The sequence below is a fragment of the Diospyros lotus genome, chromosome 1 (assembly GCF_014633365.1).
Source record: "Diospyros lotus cultivar Yz01 chromosome 1, ASM1463336v1, whole genome shotgun sequence".
NCBI lineage: Eukaryota > Viridiplantae > Streptophyta > Magnoliopsida > Ericales > Ebenaceae > Diospyros > Diospyros lotus.
In genome coordinates, this window is record NC_068338.1 from 23,997,734 (window position 1) to 24,014,112 (window position 16,379).

Genomic DNA, 16,379 nt, shown 5'->3' on the forward strand with positions numbered 1-16,379 from the left:
CAAAAAATTCAAGTTAATTTAATTATAAGGGATGATGTATTAAAATTTAGTTTGATATGTATAAATTAATATGATATGTTAGAGAAATTTAGTCTTACTTGTTCCATTAATTGAGTTGTTAACTCCTAGTTAACCAAATAATTTAAGATGACAAAAAAATTATTTGAGTTGAAAAATTAAATATCACATTTTTTAATAATTGAAAAGAACCCTTTATCTATTCGAAAATTCTACTTGTACAAATTGCTTGACAAACACACGTTGGAATGACAAAAATATCCCCCACCCAATTACAAATTCACCACCTCTGTCTTTGGCCGCCTCTCTTCTCCTCTCTCTCCCCTTCCCATGGCTACCTCTAGTAACCGTCACCTCGTCGATGCATCCTCGTTGTTGTTGTCGCCTCACCATTGCCACCTTGCACAGATCGAGTTTCATCACGCCGCAGATATGGAAAAAAGAGCATAGAAGAGGTGGTAAATGGGTAGGGTTTTTTTGTCATTTTACGCACGTGTATAAACCTATGTATAAGTCTATATGTACAAGTAGCACTGTCCTTATCTATTTAGCTTTATATATAAATAATGCAACAAATATTTTCTCACAAGGAATTGGGATCACATAACTTATAATTGATAACAGTGTCATTAATTATGTATCGCATTTTCATTAGATGAGATGTTAGACATAAGAGATAATAACACATGATCTTCTTAACTTTCTCTAATAAAAAAATATCACATAACTAATGATATTGTTATCAGTGATGATACCTAATATTATTTCACATATAATGCATATAAAAGCTCTCATTACCAACAAATGTATGGCCACTCGAAAGCTTTGCTTAGTTGAAAAAGTAATGCTACTTGTTGAGAAAGCTTTACCGAAATTTTTTTAATTTATTTTTTATTTAATTTTTCATCTTTTATCTTTTTAAATCCCTCACATTTCTCTCTCTCTCTCTCTCTTTTTCACTATCTCTCATACTCTCTCAAACCCACCACTAGTGCACGGTCTCTCTCTCTCTCTGCCTCTTTCACTGTCTCTCCCACACTCTCTCTCAAATCCATCGCCGCAAAGAACACCAGTCGTCGCCCCCCCCCCCCCCCGACTACGAGCATCGTCCGCTATCGCCCCTCCCTCTGTCGCTCGCACCGTCCGACCACAAACCGCCATCTCCCTCTCCCACTCCCACTCCCACCGCCACGAGCAATGCCATCACCCCCACTCGTCGTCTCCCCTCCCTCTGCCACGAGCAACCGTGGCCCCCCAACCTCTGGCCATCCAGTCCTCCACCTCCTGCCTTCGAGTCGCTCTCTCTCTCTCTCTCTCTCTCTCTCTCTCTCTCTGGCGAGTGCGCCACTACTAGTATATGAAAAATTAGTTCATACAAAATCAAGTAAATGGATTCTTTAATTGTCCCAAATCAAATATCCAAAACTGAGTTCCTAATAAGAAATGGATAGTCGGGCCAGCATGAAGTAAGCAAACCAGCAAAATGCCAACTATTATGGTGAAGTGTTATTGACTCAATTAATTTTAACGCAAAATTAAGGTAAGAATATGCAAAGTTGAGCCTGTAAGATACAGATAGATGAACAGCTTTTTGATCATCAGCACTGTCTGCATTGAGTTCCTTACAAACTGATTCAAAGATTATTTGAAATTGTCACTAGCTATATGAACAATGAGTTCATAAGAATTTAAGCAAATAAATTCTTTCAAGTGGTGCAAATCAATTATCCGGCATCATTTCCTAATAAGAACTGGAAAGTAGGGCCATCACAAAATAAGCAGAGTAATGCCCCTGCATAGACACATAAAGATCCTGCACTTATGTTGACAAGCCAAGGTCATTGTGGTCTTAATGTTACCCATGAGGATAAGCTTTGATTCAATTGCAGGGTGAGGTTTAAGTCAGCCATCAACTCTGTATCCGTTTACTAAGCCATGTTATGAACTGAGATGATTATTGACTATCTCAAAGTAAGTTTTCCCATATGAAGTTACAATATTGTTTGTGTTGTCTCTTATTTAACTGTTGGGCTAGTGTTTCTTTCTGGGCAATTATTGGTCCTGAATTTTGATCCATTAGGCATAATCAAAGCCAACTAACACAAATAATATGGCATGGCCGGCGGGTGGGGGCCAACTTGCGAGCGGTGGTGGTTGGTCGGAGGGGTCGGCGGGTGGGGGCAACAGACTTGGAGAGAGGGCTAGGCGGTTGCTTGCGGAAGAGGGATGGGAGACAGTGGGTGGGGTTGGATGGTGCAAGCGACTGGCAGGGAGGGCAATGGCGTTGCTCGCGGCGATGTGGGGGGGGGAGGCGACGACGGTCAGTGGCCTGATAGTGCAAGCGATAGAGGGGGGGCGAAGACAGAAGGTGCTCATGGCGGTGGGGGGGCGACTATCGATGCTTTTTGCGAGGATGGGTTTGAGAGAGAGAGAGTATGGGAGAGACAGTGAAAGAGGAAGAGAGAGAGAGAGAGAAAAAAAAAAAGAGTGTGCATTGGTGGTGGGTTTGAGAGTGTGGGAGATATCAGAAAGTTGCAAAAATAGGACTTTTGGTAAAGAACATTGCAAAAATAGGACTCTTAAAAATTCTTTGCAAAACTAGGACTTTTGAGAATTAAATTGACAAAAATGCCCTCGCTTTAAATTGGCTCAGGATCTCTTCGTCTTCCTCTCACATGCATATCCCCAATCGCCCGCCCGCTAGAACATCTCTCTCGCTCGTCCTCTATCCTCTGTATCTAGGGTTGTTGCTTCTTCGTCGGTCATTGCCTTCAAAGCCATTGCAGGCATGTACTCATTTTCTTATCTTTAAAAATCTTTGGCCAAAGACGATTGATATTCCCTTTGGGTGATTTCTTTTAGAGTCTTTTATCCTCTTTGATGTGATTTTTTTAATGACTATATAATGGGTATGTAAATGAGCGTCGCTCTAGTTCTGCATTCTAAAACTCGATTGAGTGAAGGATATGCATTTTATTGGTTTGAACATATATCGGTTGATGTACCGGTTAGATATCGATATATGTCAACCGATATAAGTTCAAACCATAAGCATCCCAAGAAAATATTTTATATCAATTCGGTTCATATATTGGTTGTGAAAAGATATAAAAGGATATGTATGTATGTACCGACATCATATATCGGTATACTTGTATCGGTTTTAATTTAATGTAAACCGATATATAGTAACCAATATACATTCTATAACAAATGTTATATCGGTATAGTAGTATCGATTTTAATTTTATATAAACCGATATATAATAACCGACATATCTTTGCGCGACCAATATTATGAAACCGAACTCTGCTACAAGAGTGCAAATAAGGCAAGCTTTTGCTTCAGTGTCCTCTTAATGTTTTCAACAGTGTGACGTGGTAAAACTTCTTAATCTCCACGTTGTCAACTAATATATGTTGCAAATAGAGAAATATTAGGTAAACAAACAATACATAATATATAGAGAAATATTAGGTAAACAAACAATCGATGCGGATAAATATGTCGGTTACAACTAATATATGTTGCAAATAGAGAAATATTAGATAAACAAACAATACATAATATATAGAGAAATATTAGGTAAACAAACAATCGATGCAGATAAATTATATGTCGGTTACAAAGCATCAGTCAAGTACCCATATCATATAACCGATGTCGGTTACCCTAATAATGTTTTATATCGGTTATCGCATTAATGTTTGATATCGATTATGTACATATGTTTGAAAATGATATCTATGCACCGACATCCTATCTCAATTGATGTATCGATAGCATTTTCCTGGCTTTTGTTTCAGTCTCTCCTCTTAATGCCTCCATCAGTGTCTTCAAGGTTGAAAATCTCCACTCATCAGGGGGAGAGCCATGATTACTTGACTTTATGAAGACTAAGGAGAACAGCAAACATGTAATCGAACAAAATAAACCCTGCAATAAGAATTTATCCAACCAAAACACTGAAGCACAGAAATGGTAGCTAGAAACTCCTTCCAAGATGAGATTTTATTATGGATCTTGGATACCACAACAAGAAAATTACTACAGAAGAATGGGGAAGAAATCTACCTGAACACATATTCAAATTCAAATGCCAGATTCAGAGCCAAAAAGAAAGTCATCTCCAAGAAGAAGAATATCAGGTACGCACTCAACAAGCTCTAGATGCCTTGTTAACTGATCTAAGCATCCAAATATCTGTTCTGATTCAGGATGTGACTTATCTCTAACAATGAACTCAGAAACACAACCATTCACCTCAATTAAACTGCAACCAGGAGTTTTCTCTAACCCTCTATCCCTCATTGTCTTCCTCACTTTCCCAGCCTGTTCCCACATTCTAGCTTCCACATACATATTTGCAAGTAACACGTAAGTTCCACTATCATGAGGATCCAACTCGAGTAGTTTCATAGCAGCCCTTTCTCCCATATCAACGTTTCCACGGATCCGACAAGAAAAAAACAATGACCCCCATACCACACCACAGCATCTGCTTCTACTGGCATGCTCATAATAAGCTCTTCTGCCTCTTCAAACTTGAATTTGAAGACAATGACTGTTCAAAAACTCATTTTTATTAAGTCCCTATTTGTTTTAAAAAAAAAACTAGCAGATAAAAAGAAACCCTAATTCATTCTAAATATACATAGTCCATACGCATGCACGGGCGCGTGTATAAAATTAAATGTAGAGTTCTTACATATCTATATATATAAGAAGACACTTAAACGTTTTAAACCATCACAAAACAGCGTAAAACCATGGTTTATACAAGTTTCTCTTTCCCTACTGGTGAGTGAAGAATGCTCAACTAAAATTCTTGGATAATATCATCTCAAGCAGACAGAAGTTATTGAAAGTTTGAAACTAGCTAGCATTGCACTATACAACAAGATAGGTGCCAATCTTGGTCTGTTCTGAAAACTTAGCCATCGAGACGCCCCTTTTCCTTCAAGCTTTCAATCGTTTCCTTGATGCCCAGCTCAAGAGGGATGAAATCAATGCCAATTCTTTTCGCCTTCTCCTTGGATACCTGGTAAATTGGCATAAATGGCTTGTCGTCCTCGCACCTGAAAAGATGTCAGAGAAGTGAGGCCGGATAGAAATCTACCACTCAAAACTAGCAAATTTTCAAAACAATCTTGATTTGAGCTTAATGAGGATGAGTTTCAGTAGAAACAACAAGGTTGCTTCTTTATGACTCGGAAGTCAGTTTCAAGCAGTGGAACAGCTTGTTTGTAAAGCAAGAGTTAAATTGCATGAATATTAAAAAAAAAAAAAAGAAAAAGCACCCTCGCAGAGTAGAGACTGGGGGGCGCCCTTTAGTCAAAGGCTTAAATTCATTGAATAGTTGATTCTACTGCATCTCGGAGATAAAAAGACAAAGTTTCAGACACCTTTTCATCTCTCACAGAAGCAGAGCAATTATTAGGATCATGGGCAAAATGAAATTTGTAAGAACGTTGCAAGCAGAGAAAAAATACATGTTGAAAATAATCTGCATAACTGAAAACAACAAAGACTAACATGAATGACGATGATGCAGAATAAAGGCAACAAGAAAAGGCAATGTTTTAGCATTTCCCTTTTTTATTTTTTTTATTTTTTTTTTTTGGGGGGGGGGGCTAATTTGATGATGTTGATTACTATACAAAATGATGAGAAAAGCAATATTTTGTGACGTCTCTTCCAAACTTAAATTCTCCTAATATTTTATGTAAATATTAAAATTGGCATCATTCTAGATGTAATAACTAATTAATGACCTAATAAATCACAAATTTTTGAGATAAAATTGTTTTGGGTGGGGGAATGAGGGCATTGGATTTGTGTATGTGTGTTGTGGGGTTTTTTTTTTTTTTTTTTTTGGGGGGGGGGGGGGGGGTCCATGTCCCTGGCTAGCTAGTTACAACTAAATCTTGCTTAACTCTTGATAAATCTCACTCTAATTCCTTCATAATCTACTGCATCATGAAACAGTTTGTAATTTTTCCTTTAAAGCTGCATTTTAATTCATTGTGTGAATTTAGCCCAACGTTTGGAATCAAGAACTTAGGTTTGTTGAGACAGAACCACATTAACTTGTGCCTACTTTCTCTTGATGGCGTGTGATCCAATCCTACTGGTCTCTCTATCCACTTCCTTAGACATCTCCGTATTGATGCTTCTTAGGATCAGAAGGTTGTGAACTGTTTGAGAAATAAACCTACATGCATTGCAATATTGGTTCAGATTGATGATTGTTAGCTACAGATACATACTTTCAAAGCTATGTATTTCCACACTTTCACATAAACTGATGCACAGATATAAAACATCTTCAACTTTTAATAACCGAGTTTATGTAACAATTATATGCTTCTCTTTCCAAATGTTCCTAGATTTCTAGAGTTCTTTTCCTCATTATCCTTTATGTACTCAAAATGCTTCCATGTCTAAGCTAACTGAAATAACACAAAGGAATGAAAGTCAGATCCTTGCACTTACTTTTCTGGAAGTCGAAAATCAGGAAAAAGCTTCCTTATTATCTCCATAATTTCAGACAAGTGTGCAACTCTCTCAGTCAAAATATATCTTCCACTAGCTGAAGGTATCTCAAATGCTTGAATATGTGCATTCACCACATCTTTAATGTTAATGCACCCAAAGGAAAAATTTCGAAATGATTCACCTGCATGACAAGGACAAAATAGGGCCTCTGATTCCTTGAAAAGCAGCTTAAGAAAAAATTATGATAACTTGACTTAACTAACTCAATTGAGAGACTGAGATTCTCAGTGACTAGTATTAATTTGTAAACAAACTGAATCAGTCATAGGATGTCTCTGCCCACATTTGGGTCATTGAAGAACTGCCAACTTCTGTACACAGAGAAATAAATAAGCTTAGATAAAGATCACATACCATTTATTAACTTCATAATTTCAGTCGCACCTACATTAAGGGCTGGCCGCAATAGAGGACCAATACATAATGAAGGGTTCATTACAACCATGTCAATACCCTTCTCTTTGGCAAACTTCCAAGCAGCATCCTCCGCTAAAGTCTTTGCAAGTGGATACCAAGCCTAACAGAAAAATGTTGAATCAACTTACTCATATTAATTAAGCTTTGATGATTAATAAGAAGAGAATTTTCAATATACAAAATATAGTATTTTTAGTGATTAACAAAAAGAGTTTTTTTATTAAATATATTAATTATAGTATCGAATTATGTTTTATTAATTTGTAAAATATTTTTCATAGTATATGTATTACCAAAAATATTATTTTCTATTAAAAATATATTTTTTAAATTAATTTATTAAACATTTTTTTTTCATAGTGTATGTATTTTCAAAAATGTTATTCTCCATTCAAATTATTTTTAAAATGTATAAAAAATAATTTTACAAAATTTGAACAAAAAATCGTACACATTACTGTTACTACAATGAACTTGACCGTTGTTACTGTGAACTTAACCATTGCTACAGTGTCGCTACAGTAATTTCCAGAATGCTTATAAATAGCTCCAAATTCATTTTGGAGAGTATCCATTGCTCATATTGCTTATCCAAAACACTCAAAAGCTCCAAAAAGCTCTCAAGCTAATTTCCAAGCAATCTGAGACTCTTGAAAAATTATTGCACATCCACCGAAGAGCCACAAGGCAAAAGGAGAAACGTTCTTCAAGTTTTCTACGAAAAATCCAAACTTCTTCATTTGAGGTTACAAATTTATTTATTTATTTAAATATTATTACCTTGTATAATTTGTTCTTAATTGCTTATTTGTGTCCAAGTGTGGACAAATTATTTGTAATATTTAAATTATCATTGTAGATTGTATAGGTTTCCTAAAACCGTTAAAATCTAGTTTCCGAGATAAGTTAGGGAGAAAACCTTGGTATTGGTGGTTTTCTTAGAACCCGTTATAATCTAGGAGTGTATCTAGTTTCCAAGATGAGATAGTGTGGAAACCTTGGTGAAATTAGTGAAACCCCAAGGGTGGTTGAGACCTAGGGAGAGTGGAGTAGGTGTGTGGAGACACCGAACCACTATAAATTATCTTGTGCCTCATTTATTTATTCTTGTTATATCTTGTGGCTTGCAATTTATTAATCTCAAGCTCACATATATATAGTTACAAAATTTTAATTTGTTTAAAATTAAATAACAAGAATTTAATTATAAGAAAATAATTTATAGAAATTAATTAATCAATAATATTTATTAAAAGAAAGAAAAATTTTAAACACTCAATTCACCCCCTTCTTGAGTGGTCATACCTTAAGAGACTAACAAAAATGTCACACAAACCAAAATAGAAAGGAAAATTCAGTTGAAAAACCACCGGGAGAAAAATATGATTTCTTGAAATAATAAGCAACAAGTTTGAGAGCACAAGCCACCAAAATTTGTGGAGTATTACTTGAACATTGCAGATCTCAAGAAACTTGGTCGAATCAGATAATTCACCAAATAGATGCAAAGAATTTTTTCCTGGTCTAAGAAATCCATATAAGACCTATGAACCATCATATCAAATAAAAACACAAGTAATAAATCATTTTGTGAGAACGAAGTTCATAATCCCATTTCATTACCAAGTCCATCTATCATTGAGAAGCAAACTCACAAGATCATTTTTTTTTATTTAATCTTTCACAAAATATTTTTACAAATTTCAACATGAGAAATTGATATACATTGCTAGGGCCACATCCATCTCTTAGGATAGAATTGCGTAAACCATAAACACTAACAAAAATCAAACGAGTAAACAAAGATAGAAAATTAACATGGTTCAACTCAACAACCTATCTCCACAATCCCATCACAAGGGAATAATCCACTAATCAAACCAAACACTAACCTCATGGCTACAAATAATTGGTCACACTCCATACGCCAAGACTTTGGTTATTAAGCTGTGGAACACACTCACATGACACACAACCACAATAATTTGGATATATCATTCCACAGATTATTGGGAATGGTCTTTCAACAACTAAACCAAGACTGCCTATTTATAGACTCCAAATCACAATCATAGGGGGATCAGGTCTACCTAACCTATCCTAATCCCTAAATTAGAATCACCATCTAACAAAAATTATCGACGAGACATTTCCTCCATCAGATTAATCTGATCACGTGAGATACAACAATCCCTATCAAATTAGAATTTGAGGAGTTATCTAAACATAGTCAAATGTAAAGCTTTTGGAGTAAGTTGTTGGTAACATTAGGGTTAAATTTCCCTTTCTTGAGGGCAGCGAAATTGTTATTGTTATTGTTATTTTTGTAAGAGCAATGAAACTAATTCTTAGTTATTAAATTTCATCACTTTCAAATCTTACCTAAAAGCCAACATTTTGTTCCTGAATTACTATCAGCCTCTGCAGACATTTAAATTAGCATCACCTCGCATGAGTTCACTAAAGCAATAAATAAATAAAGCAATTAGAAAATAAAATTACCAACAGGCAAAAAGCAAGAAATAGAAAGTCTAGTTTATCAATGTGGGTAGACATTGTGTACTCCAAAGTGGCACCCCATATCACCTCCATGTCAGCTATTCACATCTCCACATCCCTCCTAAGTTCTCCATGATGTGAATCTCCAAGTGCCAAACTCATAATGCAACACATTGATCTCTATAATCTCTCCCCTAATACGCTGAGCTCTACACGTGCTTCTCCAAGTGTCAATCTCATGAAGCTGCATGTAAACCTTTATGGCATTTCTATCCAAGCGTCGGGATCATACATAAAAATGGTAGTCACACAACCCCAGTTTAGCCATGTAACTCTCCATTTGAGTGCTCTATATGACCCAGCCATCATGGGGGGATTTTTGAACCCCATACTCAATTAAGGCTCATGGGACTCCCTACAGGAGAGATCCTTTAGCCATCAAAACTCCCTCACCATCACTCTCCATTAAGGACACTTGCAGCACCTCCGCATCTCTACTATGGAACTCTCTACCTAACTAGTTCCCTTATCATACGGACCTTTCTACTCTGCTTGATAGATCTATCGAGGGGGTTACCGAAGGACACCAAAAAGACAAAAATGCGCCCAAATTGCAAATTTTCAAACCCTACCATTGCCTTGCCCACTTGCTCTCTCCTCTCTCTCCCCTTCCCATGGCTGCCAATGGAACCGCCTACCGCCGCTGCCTTCGCCTTGTCGCCCTTCGGTAACCCCCTCGATAGATCTGTCGGGTAGAGTAAACTAATTCCTGATCATACAGTAACCCTAATGTACTCGTTTCAACCACATTAAGGCAAGATCTCCCAATATATTTGCCTCCAACATATCCCTATTTAATTCCAACAATGGAATGGCTACAACATCCAAGGTTAAGCAAGTCCCTAGGTCTCTCCCAGCATGGGATCTTGAAGGTATTTCAAATAGAGGCCAGAGTTTACAAGTTCATCAAGGATGGACACTCCATTCAAATAATTTTGCCTTGACTAGTTGAGTGGGACATTAAAGAGCATATGTGACACATGACTTACAATTTAGATTGCAAAAGCGTATTGCATTGTCAGCTATAGAAGCAGAGTTCATTGCAATTACTGAAGTGAGCAAAGAGTTGATTTCACTGAAGAGATTTCTGCAAGAACTTGGTTTTACCCAAGATAGTTATGTGTTATTCTATGATAATCAGAGTGTCATTCACCTTTTGAAGAATTCAACACTTCATGCTGAGTTGAAACATATCAAAGTGAGGTATCTACAATCAATAAATGAGTAAATAAAATACCGTGTTCAACACCTCTATCTTCAACCTAATATAAGCATTCTCTTTGATATCCACAAACAATCTCCAAAGAATTCTAGTTTGGCATGAGGCTTAAGTGCCACTGTACTTAATCTTATGTGACGATTTTTTATTGTTTTTCCTAGACAACAATGACCTTTTTCAATGCTAATATGCTTGTGAAATAACCTAATTGTTTCTTGAGGTGGTTCTGGTGCTCTAAATAAATATCCTTAAAAAAATTGGAGGACTATCTCCTATAACAACTTATGGCAATTGGTTGTAATGTAGAAATTTCTAAGTCCCTTTTATCCTAGAATCATACTAATCGATTTCTCCTTTATTGGTTATATTAAATTCAACGCATCCATTTGAAACCCAATAGATAGTTTCTTTGCAAAATGTACTCTCGATTGGTCATGGATATTGTTTCTCAAAGGCAATTGAAGGTTAACCACAAAGCTTTCAGTTATCAAAGCTTTCAGGTGATTAAAAATTGTAAGAAAAGTTAATGAAAATTATTGGCAGATATGCACACCTTCATTTTCTTACAAACATCGGGCGTGCTATACCAAGTCTCATCAACTACCACATCAGGTGTTCGAGGCCAGCCATTGTTTATTACTGCAGCTGAGGAGGATGTCAAAACAACTCTTCTCACAGATGGGACTCTGGCACATGATGCAAGAACATTAATTGTTCCCTTTACTGCAGGATCAATCAACTCTGCCTGAAAAGAGGACGGCAACAAACAGTCAAGTGACCATTTGTAGCATTGAATCTTATCATTATAACAGCAAGATGGTATAACTTTTAACAAATGATTGAAAGAACACAATTAATAACAAAATCATGAAAATTGCACTGATTGAAGGATACACTTTTTTCATCATTATATTTCCATATCACGAGGCCTTCACAGCCTAACAGGACTCCCAGAGGATTCATAAAACTAGACAACAAACAGAAACTAAAAAATGACAGCTTTTGAAGAGAAATAGAAATCATTAAAAAGGAATATGCAGAATAATAAGACAAAATACATTGGCAAAAACTCTTGAAACTCACATTGAAAAAAAAAAATGCGGCTTCTAAAACTGTAAGGTTGATAACAATGCCATAATAACAGAAGGGGGAAGAAACAATTCACACCGACATGTACAGTATTTACCTGTGCATTCTCCTCCATAACATACAGGTTACAAGGTGAGGCTGTATGAAAAACACCTTCACACCCATCAATCTCGGTGTCAAAAGAGCCTTCTTCCAGTATGTCAGCTTTGAACAGGTGAAGCCTCTCCTTTGCTCCATCTAGGGCAAGTAAGTGCTTTGTCTTATTTAGATCACCTATTGGAGAATATCTAGTATTAAATAGTTGTCAATGTTGTTAAATTATAAATAGACTGCTCTAAGAAAAAAGATATTAAACCTATAAATCAGCTTAAAAAACAAGAAGACGAAGATACAAGCCCACCCAGTGATGATGGTGCCACTAACTAGAAAAAAAAACAATTGCATGTGGGATTGTTTAACATTCCTTAGTCAATCCTGTAAAATTTGTTATAACAAAAGCCTTATTTGTTAATACATACAACCAAAGATACTATAGATTTAACATCCATTCCTAACATCTTTGTCAATAACTGGGTGGGAAGGTTGGGACAAAACATTCACTCAAATGCTGACAGAGATTTTGTAAAACGATTAGGATGTGTTTCGTGTAACATATTACCTTGTTAGCTTAGATATAGTCATGTAGGAGAACAACCTTTTGGCCTTCAAATACTAAAAGGTAAACATAGGTAGAAAGAAACACTTCTAATAAACTAGCCTTTATAGGGGAAGATGAGATGAGATACAGATTTCATCCAGTAATAGCCCAATCAGTCTAAGTCTCCTACAAATAATAATTGAAAATGAAAGGTCTGTCTTGATAGCGAAGGCTCCAAGTATATTGAAATTACACCAACCAAGAATACTTGTCCTCATTTGTATTATACATATCTACATGCTATTATAATTATTTCAAGACCCAAGTTTGATGAAACTGTGACAGTTTTTTTTTTTTTAGAATTCACACACGTCACAACTCAAGGGTAGTTAGAAGTGTATTATTGTAATAAGGTTATAGTAGTTAGTAGGAGGTATTTTGTGAGTTGTTAAGAGCACATGGATGCTATTTTTCAGATTTCATTTACTGTTGAATAGCCTATAAATAGGCCCTAATATGTAGAGAAAGGCATGTTGATGAATGAAGTGGATTCTTATCTTCCTAATTCTCTCTCCCTCTCGTTTCCTCTCTAATCTCTCCCTCTCTGTCTTTCTCTCTTTTGATTTCTCTCTCCCTCCTTTAATTCTATCATCCAATTTCTCTCCCTAATTCCAATCACAACCCTAGGTAACCCTAGGAATGTGACAACACACTACCCCTATAGCACAATTCTGAATATTGTACCGCACCAGTCAATATAATACCATAACAACTGAAAAATAGTACAAAATAAACATATTCCAAACTAGCTTGCATATGAATACCACTATATTCAAGCCTGTACCATCCAATCTCAACCATACCAACCAACACCCAATTTTTCATGTTGTAACAGCTTGTACCAAATATTTATGATATTTTTATTTTTTATTATTTACTTAGAATTATATTTGCAACATGTCAATTAAAAATTAATCTTCTTTTAAGTCATAAAAAGTGTTTTATATTATTATCTCTCTTTACATATAAATATGTTTTATTTTTTATATTAATTAACCTTTTAAATTTAATTTTTAATCAATAAAAATATTAAAAAATCTTAACCATTTTTAAAGGGGACAAATGTTTTTTTTTAAATAACTCTTAAATCATGAGTTAAAAGATTGATCAAGATTAATTAATAAATAACAGGGAGGTGCATTCAAAATATCTATAGTTGTATTTTGCATATGTATAATTAATAATATAACTTTTAAATAATTTTATTTACATGCATTTATTAGATTGTATTTTCATATTGCTATGAAATAACTTAATGTGAACACTAATAAAAATATGAAATAGTATATAGTAAATATAGCAATAAATTTAAAAATACAACTTTAAATTTTAAATTTTATGCCCATGGTCAAAACGGCATCCACTATTTATATTTTTTTAGTTCTTTCTAACCTAGCCAAAAGGTTAAAATGAGTAATGGTACAAAAAACTAAATATCTAACAGTACCTTTTCTTTAAGCAACCGTCCATTAATTGATACTGGATGGTTTCTTCCGATGGGCACTTTCACATTCACACACAACAGACGTAGTTTGAGTTACCTTTCTTCCGTAGTACTTTTTAGGGAGTTTTTTTTAAAATGAGCACGATAAGCGAATATTAAGATAATGTTAAAATATTTTTTAAATTAAAATATAAAATAATCAAGATAAAATTAAAAAATATTTTAAAATTTTTATCAAATTATTTGTTAATTTTTTTAAAATATATTAAAGAACACAAACGTTATTTATTTTTTATCTTAAGGAGGGAGGAAATAAGCATATATGAAAAAATCAAAATAAGAAGTCATGACATATTTTCTAAATGACAGCAGATAAATTTAATAAACATGTTAAAAAAGATAAGCATTTGAAATATTTCTCATATTTGATCTTTTTCGGCCCACCCATATCTTGTCACGCATGTAATGTCATTGCTTACTCCAGTCCAGATATTGTCAATTTTCTGCTTTATGTGATATGCATACAGAGGCGAATTTAAACGTGAGCTGCCCTGAGCTGAAGCCCAAGGTAGCCCACTACAAAAATTAAATTTATAAGGTTAAAGACAAACCCAAATCCAGTTTAGCTCATCTCAGCCCAGCCCACTTGCCTGTAAACTCTTCTCTTCTCCTTCCTCTCTCGACCTTGCTCTCATTCTCTGTCTCCTTTCTCTTGCTTGTCCGCTCGCGCTCGCCCTTACCCTCGCTCTTGTTGGCTCTCTTTTGCTCTCACTAGGGCTTAGCCCCTCTTGCTTTCACTCGTTCTCTGTCTCGCTTGCCCTCCGACCCTTGCAGCCTTTTCTCTTGCTCTCGCTCGACCCCTCTCGCTCTCGCTGCCTCTCGGCTCTTGCCCTCTTGCTCACCCTCTGCCTCTTGGGCTTTCGCCCTCTCCTCACGCTTGACGACTCAGCCAGTCGGCCTCACCCTTACTTGCTGTCTCCCCCCCCCCCCCAAAGAAAAAAAAAAAAAAAAAATTCAGCCCTCCAACCTAAATTTTTGGATCTGCCCTTGTATGCATAAATCCTCATACTTACCCCCACAGGTTTTTCCCAGAAAAAAGTACCCAAAAACAAGCTATCCAAAAAAACAGTATATTATATGCGAATCAATCATATAAACTGCTACAAATTAGCGTTCCCTCTTTTACCATCCTAGACTAGATACGTGTGCATACATGACTATACTTCTTGATTTCGCTCATTCTTTTTCTCCGTAGCTGCTTTTGATTTGCCAAAAATTTCATCTATGTTCTTTTTTCCAGGGTTAATTGATGGTAAATGCAAACGGGTGAGGCAGAGGGCAGGATTGGGAAGGGGACCCGGACCCATGCGCCCAATTGGCCAGATGACTCAACGAACTGAGCAAACAGCACGACTACCAAAATCAGAAACCAAAAACATAAAATAAACCTGGTCATATCATTGCCCAGACAACAATTTATAAATCATATATAATAATATATAGACATTTAATGAGAGAGAGAGACAGAGAGAACGAACTAGGGTCACGAACAGAGGCCCTGACAGTGTATCCGCGAAGAAGCAAGAGCTTGACGAGCCATGAAGCTACATATCCAGATGCTCCCGTCACGCATACTACAGTCTTCCCTCCTCCTCCTCCTCCTCTGCTCGTCATTCTCTCTCTCTCTCTCTCTCTCTCTCTTATCTTCACAGTCGTCTTTCCATCTTCTTTCTGAGTGTCTTTCAAGGATGAGAACGGTGCCGGACGGGTCCTTTGCCAACGCCGCCACGTGTCCACTCGGGACTTTGTCCGTTGGTGCTTTACTCAATTCAGAAACATATGACCCGAATCCCACATCGACAATTCAGAATAAAACTGACGGCTTTATTATAGAAAGGCAGTGGGTGCAGGTGCCACACCGTGGGGGTGTAGGGCAGGGGATTGCAGCGAATCACATAAACCCTAAACCCGCAATCTCAACAGAGATTCAAATCACGTATGAGGGTTCTTTTCCGGTGTTTCCCCCTCTCCAAAACAAGAAACACCGATGCCCAAACGCTTGCAATCCCCCACCGTTGTCCTCCAGAGCGAGCGGGTGTGCTGCCGGCCATTGGACATGTGTCTCGCGGTCGCTCGTCCTCGCCTCTTGGGCACCCCTATTTTGTGATATAAAATTTTAATTATTTTTTTTATATCCTAACATATTATTTTATTTTAATAATAAATTGACGTTTGTAACCTAAATGAACTGTTCAAAAAATAAACTATCATTTCCTCTATTTTGGATTCTCTATTGAAACACTTTTAAAAGATTTAAAATTAAAAATACTCTTTTTCTCTTTCGTTCTCAATTTGTGATATTAAAATAGCTAACAAT

At 36.2% G+C, this 16,379-nt stretch overlaps 2 protein-coding genes across 5 annotated transcripts in view; both read right to left on the bottom strand.

Annotated features, from left to right (window-relative positions):
• Positions 1 to 16,379, bottom strand: part of LOC127803791 (pentatricopeptide repeat-containing protein At2g22410, mitochondrial) — a 55,892-nt gene that overhangs the window by 31,269 nt on the left and 8,244 nt on the right. The window lies entirely within an intron of this gene.
• LOC127803853 (phenylacetaldehyde reductase-like) lies at positions 4,704 to 16,129 on the bottom strand. The gene is made up of 6 exons (XM_052340430.1): positions 15,541 to 16,129; positions 11,959 to 12,134; positions 11,326 to 11,517; positions 6,932 to 7,094; positions 6,515 to 6,698; positions 4,704 to 5,097 (listed from the first exon to the last, which is right to left on the bottom strand). The coding sequence occupies exons 1-6, from the start codon at positions 15,674 to 15,676 to the stop codon at positions 4,953 to 4,955; spliced, it is 996 nt and encodes a 331-aa protein (XP_052196390.1). The 5' UTR covers positions 15,677 to 16,129; the 3' UTR covers positions 4,704 to 4,952.

Bases quoted from the DNA above. Each gene is read 5' to 3' on its own strand.
- LOC127803853 (XM_052340430.1), bottom strand. From the start codon at position 15,676: ATGACGAGCAGAGGAGGAGGAGGAGGAGGGAAGACTGTAGTATGCGTG. The intron at 12,135-15,540 runs GTTCGTTCTCTC...ATTCTCCAATAG, and splicing joins GGCCTCTGTTCGTGACCCTA to GTGATCTAAATAAGACAAAG. The intron at 11,518-11,958 runs GTAAATACTGTA...TCCTCTTTTCAG, and splicing joins TTATGGAGGAGAATGCACAG to GCAGAGTTGATTGATCCTGC.